Here is a 9,627-nt window from a genome sequence, read left to right as displayed (position 1 = left end):
AAAGAATTATTTTTCACATTTTGTTACTTCTCAGTAAAGTCACTTTTCTGTAAGCGGGTGAAGTGGCGTGAAGGCACACGTGGGTGACCGTCCCGTCATAAACCGTGCCCTGCTGTGGTTTTCTTCTAACAAGAGAAAATATTGTCTTTCCAGATCTTGCATTTCAAAGAATGGTCACGACGACTCACTGAGCTTGGTTTCACGCCGATTTTAGCAATATTCCAGCAACATCACGGCGGGGGGACACCAGAAATGGGCTTCACACATTGCAAGACGAAGCTTTGTTGATTACAAATCATATTCATCCTTCAGAAAACAACTGGCTGTAGGTTACGGTCCTACCCTTCTCTCTTATTTTAATGTTAGAATAGACGCATTGCAACCAATACACTAATATCACCGCTGCTAGTTAGAATGAGACCAGCTTCGTAGGCACCAAAAAGTCTATAACGTGTTTTGACCACACAGAGCCGTCACCATGACTGGGGTCCGACCATCACGCCGTCTCTTGTTAATATCACAAACTTTGACGAAAGTGTTAAACAACAGAAGTGTTACAAACCTCAATAGCATAATATAACACACTGTAATCTTCATGTGAGATCGGCTGCATTGGACACCAATAAGTCAAAACGTCTTTTTCACCACACAGAGCTGCCAGCATGACTGGGGTCCGACCATCACGCCCCCTCTTGTTAATATCACAAACTCTGATGAGGTGTTGAACAATAGACCCGTTTCCATCTTGACACCTTCACAAGCATAATGTAACACTCCGCCATCTTTATCATCAACCAGGGTGAGATCAGCTGCATTGGACACCAGTAAGTCAAAACGTCTTTTGACCATGCAGAGCTGCCAGCATGACTGGGGTCTGACCATCACGCCTCTCTTGTTAATATCACAAATTCTGATGAGGTGTTGAACAATAGACGTGTTACCACCTTGACAAGCATAATGTAACACTCCGCCATCTTCGTCATCAACCAGGGTGAGATCAGCTGCATTGGACACCAGTAAGTCAAAAACGTCTTTTTGACCACACAGAGCTGCCAGCATGACTGGGGTCCGACCATCACGCCCTCTCTTGTTAATATCACAAACTCTGATGAGGTGTTGAACAATAGACGTGTTACCACCTTGACAAGCATAATGTAACACACCGCCATCTTCGTCATCAACCAGGGTGAGATCAGCTGCATTGGACACCAGTAAGTCAAAAACGTCTTTTTGACCACACACAGCTGCCAGCATGACTGGGGTCCGACCATCACGCCTTCTCTTGTTAATATCACAAACTCTGATGAGGTGTTGAACAATAGACGTGTTACCACCTTGACAAGCATAATGTAACACTCCGCCATCTTTGTCATCAACCAGGGTGAGATCAGCTGCATTGGACACCAGTAAGTCAAAACGTCTTTTTGACCATACAGAGCTGCGCGCATGACTGGGGTCTGACCATCACGCCTTCTCTTGTTAATATCACAAATTCTGATGAGGTGTTGAACAATAGACGCGTTACCACCTTGACAAGCATAATGTAACACACCTCCATCTACGTCATCAACCAGGGTGAGATCAGCTGCATTGGACACCAGTAAGTCAAAAACGTCTTTTTGACCACACAGAGCTGCCACCATGACTGGGGTCTGACCATAACGCCTTCTCTTGTTAATATCACAAACTCTGATGAGGTGTTGAACAATAGACGTGTTACCACCTTGACAAGCATAATGTAACACTCCGCCATCTTCGTCATCAACCAGGGTGAGATCAGCTGCATTGGACACCAGTAAGTCAAAAACGTCTTTTTGACCACACAGAGCTGCGCGCATGACTGGGGTCTGACCATCACGCCCTCTCTTGTTAATATCACAAACTCTGATGAGGTGTTGAACAATAGACGTGTTACCACCTTGACAAGCATAATGTAACACACCGTCATCTTTGTCATCAACCAGGGTGAGATCAGCTGCATTGGACACCAGTAAGTCGAAAACGTCTTTTTGACCACACACAGCTGCCAGCATGACTGGGGTCTGACCATCACGCCTTCTCTTGTTAATATCACAAATTCTGATGAGGTGTTGAACAATAGACGCGTTACCACCTTGACAAGCATAATGTAACACTCCGCCATCTTCGTCATCAACCAGGGTGAGATCAGCTGCACTGGACACCAGTAAGTCAAAAACGTCTTTTTGACCACACACAGCTGCGTGCATGACTGGGGTCCGACCATCACGCCTTCTCTTGTTAATGTCACATACTGGGATAAGGTGTTGAACAATAGACGTGTTACCACCTCGAGAAGCATAGTGTAATACACCTTCATCTTCGTCATCAAGCAGGGTGAGATCAGCCTTATGCTCAAATAATCTGGAAAATACACTCATGAAACCGGTCAAAGCAGCTTCCATGATGGGTGTCGTGCCGTTTTTGTTTCGGCTGTTCACAAGGATACGCTGTTCAGTGTATACCAGTGCAACATCTACTATCCCGATATTATTTCTTCTAGCTGCTACATGGAAAATGTTGTCCTTATCTTCATTCGTTTTTGTTATGTCCGCCCCTTTCTGCAGTAGAAACGTTACCATTTCAATGTGTTCCCTTTCTGCAGCATCAAGAAACAATTCGGAAACAGTGTTTTGAGGTATCCTGTCTTCAAACGCAGTGAACAATACCTCCATTACTGCCATGCTGCCACTCAATATTGAGGCATCAAGAGCTGACTTGATTTCTCTCTCTGAGAAAATGTGATCTGTAAGCTGTATGACGGTCCTCACTATGTATTCACTCTTTGAGAGTACTGCCCAGTAGATTAAATGTTTATCATCACAATCCGGAGAAGGAAAATCAGTTGTCTTAACCCATTGTTTAACATTCGGATCTTCAAGAACTCTCTTAGCAAACGGTTCATTTTGTAGCAATGGATGGGAAATACACCATCTGTATTCACCTCTTAATACTGATTCTGCTATTCTTGCAGCTACTATATCATAGTAGTGTTCTGACACAAAGATGATGTTAGTGTAGGTGTCTATTGCTGTGGCTGGTACTGGGTTCGAATTCACCCTTTCATATAGGAACTGCATACTGCAGTTGGTAAGAACAAGAGTCGGATGGAGATCATAAACAGAGCATAGGCATGCATCAAGAATGGATGGATGAGAAAATGCTGTTGTGTCTCCTTCAAGAAAAAAGGTTCCTCTTAGCCTTTTAGCAGATTCGTAGATTTCTGCCCTGGTGATTCCTGGGAGAATGGTTTCCACTGCTCTTAGGTTTGCCTCAAGATGGTGGTCGTCAGATTTCTTCTCCAACTTTCTCAGATCGAGCTTTTCATTATACAGGACCATGAGGATGAGGGCCGCTGATTTCGTTCCTTTGTATCCCATGATCAAATCTATTTCTTGCCGCAAGTAGGTCAGAAGATTAAGGAAAAATTGAAGAGGATCACTTTGGTAGTCAAGCAATCTAGCATACAGGGAACATGTCATAGGAAAGCCAAACAAGCTATCTTTGGAGCTGCATATTTGGTCTAGGTCAACCTGTTTGTCATGTCCCTTACTCTGTTGGTGCTTTCTAAATATTGCCTTCTTTTCGGCCACAGAATATTGATAAAGAGGCGTTCTAGTCACATCAACAACAGTCTGTGGCTTGAAGAAAGTAAACTGTTGTCCTCCTAGCCGAGGTACTACTTCTTGAAAGTTGTATGATTTACTCGTAAACACAATGTATAGGTTTAAATGTTGTTTCACCTTTACTTGTGGAAGCATGTCATGATCTGGTCTAACACCTCCTAGTCCTAGTATGTGACCTTGCCCTGTCTTCATTTGCTGTCGTGTCATCTTTTTCGTTTCAGACGACCGAGTCAAGTGTTTGATGAATTCGTCCAGTGATGTCAGAACCTTTCTAAAGTTTGAAATCTCTGCAGATGAACCGGTTCCAAACAAATCATCAAAAACAATGAACAGTGGTTGTCCATCTTTGACGCAGGCAGCAAGATCAAACTTGTCAATATTGTCAACAAATACCAATTTAAAGCCTTTCTTCTTGTACTTATCACCAAGCATCAGAGCCATGCTTGTCTTTCCTTCTCCTGAGGCGCCCGTGATAGTCAAATGTCCATGTTCAATCAGCTTCGACTCCACCTTTTGGAAACTGTCAGTCTGTACAAATACTTCCCGAGTTGATTCTATTTTCCAGTCCGTGGCTTCTGGAACATGTATATATGATATTGTCAATAATTCGTTTCAAACGGACTGCTCAAGGTTATTTGAGTACAGGTCATATCGTTCTGTATACTCATACGGATAGACATGTTGCTGAAATATGCCATTGTCATGTAGCAGTATGTTTGTAAAAGGGATATTGTTAGATTTTAAAGCATTGTCATAGTAAACTAACATAAATTAAATTAATAAACTAAACCGTAATATTTAACATATATTTCCTTAAATACTTGTGTTCACTTCAAATCTTGCATGAATATTCTACTTCATGTTAGCTTGTTTCTGTAGATAGCTTGGGTAGTTCAGCTATTTAGTTTTTTCAGTTCATGGTTATTGCCACTGGGCTGGTCACAAACTTGGCCTGTAATTTGGTTTCTGTTGTTCTCTGGTTTTGCATGATCTTTTCAAGCATGTGTTTACACTGGTCAGAACATTTGTTGACCACTCGGCACATTGCCTTTTGACGTGTAAACAGCACATTCTCTGCGCTGAATCAGGTAAGTTCATTTAATTGTTACTTTATCAATATGGAAACTTAGGTTATGCATGTTAAGCATTGTTGTTACATATGGTATTTTAGCTAGCATTGTATTGCGATATTGTTCTCCATCCAACGTATATTTGACAGAGGCATAAGCCAAGTGTACTTTGTGTAATATACATACAAAAAGATTACATAATTTATGTTGTTTGTATTCCAAACATACGAATGTAACTGTGGCTATACTACACTTGTACATTGTATATTCATTTGTGCAGCATAATCACCGCGTATCTGTGGAAACGTTGGAGTCAGCGTCCCTGAGACGAGGTAGGATAGTTATGATTTATGGCATGTGCATGATATATAAGGCGTGATATGTTTTATCTGATCGAAGGGATTAGTTAAAGCATGTTGCAAACAAGGTATGAACTGTGAAGAAAAATGTTAGTATTATTGTTATTTAGTGCCGTTATATTGCCCCTACCAATGATGTTTATTATTTCATCATGTATGTTTAGGGCAGATCCAGACTACCCTGCAGTACGCCATTGATCCCTTTGAAACCCTACAGGTGCTCCCTTCTTATTTGAGGACAGTGGGTATTGCCGTAACAGTAAGTAAACAGAGGAACTTGTATTGGAACCTTCACCTTTTTTACCCTAAGTGAAAAGAATGACCTGATATTTTCTCAGTAGGTGATGTAAAACTAATTTCAAACTTCATGACCACCAGCAGTTTTTGCCATACACAATATAAGCAGTAGTGTAACCCACCTGTCATGTTTGATATTAATTCCAAAGTATGAGCTCTATTCACACATATTGACCGACTACTGGTTGATATAAGCGAGATATCGGGGTCCTAGACCAGATGTCAGTCTTGGAAACTTTGATCAGCTAACACTGGCATTATATTTAATGCACGTGATTGATACAACACGTGCCTTAAATCGCTGAAGTATTTCCAATAAGCAAAGGGTCTTTGTGACGGAAGGTACATAGATTACAACGTGTCAACCTCTATCACCACCTATCTCACCCCATCTCACTCTAATCGCAGGAGTGGTGGTTCTTTGTGGTCATCAGAGAATTCCGAACATTGGCAATGTATTTATGTTTGTTAGGATTGTTGACAAGGCTTGTTTCCATTACATAATATAAGATGGCATCCATTGAACTTTGTAAATTTGCTGAAAGGAGTTTTATCGTCATGTATAACACAGTTACAACCAAATTAACAACTGACTGTCTTTTACATTGTGGTATTCTTTGGGAAGATTGAGGTTGGTGTTACAGATAGAAATCAAAAATGCCATCTAAATTTACACATGTACATTTCTATAAGCAAATACATGAAAATAGTAAATAACATCAACAAGTATCACTCAAACACTTAACATTCCCTCAGACTTATTGTAAATATTGAAAAAACAGTCATATGTTATCCCTAACGTCACTGAGCCATACAGAATGATCTTCTCACCTGAAGACATGGTTCCACCTCCAGAGCCAATGGCGACGTTCACGTCTCCCAGCACTAGGAAAATAGAATATGGAGGTAACAAGCAGTGAGAACAGCCATGCAGACGATATCCGTGCATTCACTCCTTTATGATAAGAAAATTGAAAGCATAGGTTTGATTAAACTGTAACAGATAAAACCAAAGCAAAACCTGAATAGAATTAAGCCACGGGATGTTGAATGATTCGCGATTCCTATAGGAGAAGAAGAAGAAAATTATTTTATTTAAGTGTTGCATGCACAAAATTTATAATACTGTGGTACGAACATTAACATGAATTATATAATACATTAAAACAGCACCAGGCCAATTGTACGCCTACGAACACGTACACTACATTACTTGAATATATATATGAAAAATAAAATAGTTAAAACATTATTTACGTACGTTCGATACAGCAACTGATACATACATATACATACGTTGTCACAGACAAAACTGCATGTCTTGAACACGTGTGTCTGCACCTGTCTGCTAATGACAATATTCAATACACAGCTACTTTATCACTAACCACATGCAATTTGAACTTAACACCCATCAGGCTATACACCATAAACAAAATGCATTGATTTATGGCCCGAAGTTCGGTCTCTGTCACACACACAGACAGGCAGGTGTGATACTTGAACACATGACATGTTATGTCTGTTGATGCAAAATGTTTTACATTGAGCATGCATTTACAAAACCCAACATCTCTATATACACAATAAAATGAGGGCATCTGTAAATGAACCAGTGTTACACTTGAGAGAAAATTGCCCACTGGGTTCAATCCCCACCCACCACACACAATGAACCTACATGCGTGCATGCATCCATCCATCCATCATGAACATGTCTGCATACATACTTGTATGCATAGTTGTGAGAAAATTCACATACTGCTGCTTAATTAAAGGAGGTAACGTATTCCCATTAATCATATTTTTAAATCGGACGCTTATATAAAGTCATGAATGCTAATGGACTGTCAGAAAGTGGATTCATTGATCTCATCAGACCAATCTTCGATTACGTTACGAATCCACACACATTTAAAGAGGAAGGCGGGGGGGCAGTCTGGGACAAATCCTTTCGTCCCTCAAATATCATACGATAACCTACGTCGTGAGAATAACAACAAGAGGCTGGGAATCTCAAAGAAGAACATTACAGACGTCAGGAGGCAATCTATTTCACATCTGATGTTTAACACCATGACTAGCCGCTTCTACATTTGTACACTGTATATAACGATGCTAAACTATACAACAGCAAGAATCACATATTCCCGTTGTCCATCATGATAAATGTATCAAATTTTCTGGGTTCGTTGTGTTTATAGTAAGAACACTACTGAGTGCACTTCTCGGCACCGATCACAAATTAACGAAAGAATGGATAATCAACAGGCGTCAAGAACTGAGGTTGAAGGACAAGGTAAGATTTATATTTCTGATTTTTTCAGCTCTTAATGATTGTAAACAGGTACATGACAGCTGTTACAAAAGCCTATCAAAGTGGGCAACCTACACGGCACGTAGAAAAGCTAGAGGGCATTATTGTCGGACAACGCCTTTCATTTGCAAGGCCTCAATAAATCCTTTTCTGTTTTTTTCGACCCAAAGTCGCAGTGGACATCGTTAATCGACATTGCCATACATCAGACGCCATCTTGTATTGTCAGCGTTCGGCAGTCTGCCCAAATCTCAAACTTCAGCAGAACTAAACCCGTTTAAGGTTTAGTCTTGGTTTAATAGGAAGGTCGTCAAATATGTATTTTAGTATTATGTTATAATGAATAACGATATTTCTTACCAACACAGCAAAACACTGAATTACGAGATAACGATATTCATTATTTTAATTTCAGGATAATTATAATAATAATTTCTGCACTGCTATAAACTATAAAAGATACAAATAGGAAATACCAAAGAAATATGTTATGATGCCTAACTATTTACAAGCTTTTAAAACTTATACATTTTGTAATTAAAATACAGGAATAATATGTAAATCTTCGTGATGGCCATCACAATATTCTGGATCGCTCAAACCACTTAAAGGAATAAAATACCATACTTGTGGGGCCTGCAGGCTCGTGCGCATGTTTTCACCGTTCGTCTCTTTACACAAATTACATGTCTGTGGGTTGTTTTCTTCAGGTCTACCCGTTTTCAGGAAACCAGTGCTTGAATTTGACCACCTCGTTTGAAAGAGACGTCTTTTTCCTGACATATTTGTTCCGGTTCATTACAGTCTGACTGTTATAGTGCTTCTCATCTCTTAACACGATTGGCAGTTTCTGTGAACCCAGGTTTGATGCTACTCTCCGTTGACTGGCTACTGACTTTGTGGGCGTGTCAAGTTATGTGTATACATTACACAACCTTCTGATACACGCCACGCCACAGTATGCATTCCTTTGCCCAGTATGCTTATCAGTCTTTGAGTTTCCTGCTATTTTTATATTATATAATTGTTTCTATGTAGTTTCCGTTGTTCAACTTCACTACAAGGATTGATCATGTAAGTTTTGGTTCTTTAAGGTATGAATAGAAACACTGATATGCAACCTTTAATAAGAACCCACCACGAGGATTCATGATAGTTTGTACATTGTATTTCTTTCATTTCATATCATACTTTAATTACCGAAACCAAACACGCATTTATGCTATATTTTAGACAGAAAAAAACCCGACTAAATAATAAAACAACACCCATAATAAAAAAACTACTGCACCTGTAGTTGACACTGCTGCATTTGTTGCCTGTTGTTGTGGATGTTGTTGTCGCCTCGGGGACACGTCCAGGTGTTGGACGTCATCGTCTTCCATCCGATGTACCTGGTCAACATCAGATCCAGTCTGCGTCTGGATGAGACTACAAATAGGTTCTGCAGTTTGTTGGTCCCTTTGAAGTGTCTTGGAGTCTCTGTAACTCTTGCCTAGCTTTTGCTCCATGCTGGCTTTTTTGTAAGCTGGTACTGAGACTGATCTGAAAAATGAACAGTTTTAAGGAAAAGATACAATAATTGTTACTACGCATTCTGATAGACCAACCTTTCAACTAATATAATTTATGCGTACAAACTGGCTTCACCGAAGTGCTTGAAATGTCGAGTATTAGTTTTACAACTTACGTTATGTGTGTAATTTGAGTAGTCTGAAAATAACGTGTCCAGTTGTGATCCAAGGTAATAAGAATTTTCAGTTCAATAAGGGTTTTCATTGTAAGCATCAGTAACTGGTAAAACACAAAATATTGCCAGGGGACTTTATCTCTTCTGACTATAGTTCATCACAAGTTTAAAATGCAAACAAAACAATGACACAGGCAGACTTTTCAAACACTTTACGCCCTCATCACTAATTCTGCAGCAATTTCCTGTA

The 9,627-nt window shown here is 39.9% G+C and overlaps 2 protein-coding genes across 2 annotated transcripts; both read right to left on the bottom strand.

Moving 5' to 3' along the window:
• Window positions 1-626: 626 nt before the first annotated feature.
• Window positions 627-3,325, bottom strand: LOC124260457 (ankyrin-1-like). The gene is made up of 2 exons (XM_046694782.1): window positions 1,015-3,325; window positions 627-822 (listed from the first exon to the last, which is right to left on the bottom strand). Exons 1-2 carry the CDS (start codon window positions 3,096-3,098, stop codon window positions 702-704), a joined length of 2,205 nt encoding a protein of 734 aa, XP_046550738.1. The 5' UTR covers window positions 3,099-3,325; the 3' UTR covers window positions 627-701.
• LOC124260454 lies at window positions 3,157-9,243 on the bottom strand. The gene is made up of 5 exons (XM_046694780.1): window positions 9,087-9,243; window positions 8,979-9,050; window positions 6,202-6,255; window positions 3,325-4,219; window positions 3,157-3,193 (listed from the first exon to the last, which is right to left on the bottom strand). Exons 1-5 carry the CDS (start codon window positions 9,196-9,198, stop codon window positions 3,157-3,159), a joined length of 1,170 nt encoding a protein of 389 aa, XP_046550736.1. The 5' UTR covers window positions 9,199-9,243.
• Between the last annotated feature and the right edge of the window lie 384 nt (window positions 9,244-9,627).

This window comes from Haliotis rubra, unplaced genomic scaffold (genome assembly GCF_003918875.1).
Source record: "Haliotis rubra isolate DU_JTF1 unplaced genomic scaffold, ASM391887v1 Scf764, whole genome shotgun sequence".
NCBI classification, from domain to species: domain Eukaryota; kingdom Metazoa; phylum Mollusca; class Gastropoda; order Lepetellida; family Haliotidae; genus Haliotis; species Haliotis rubra.
This window is presented reverse-complemented; position numbering and strand designations above follow the sequence as displayed.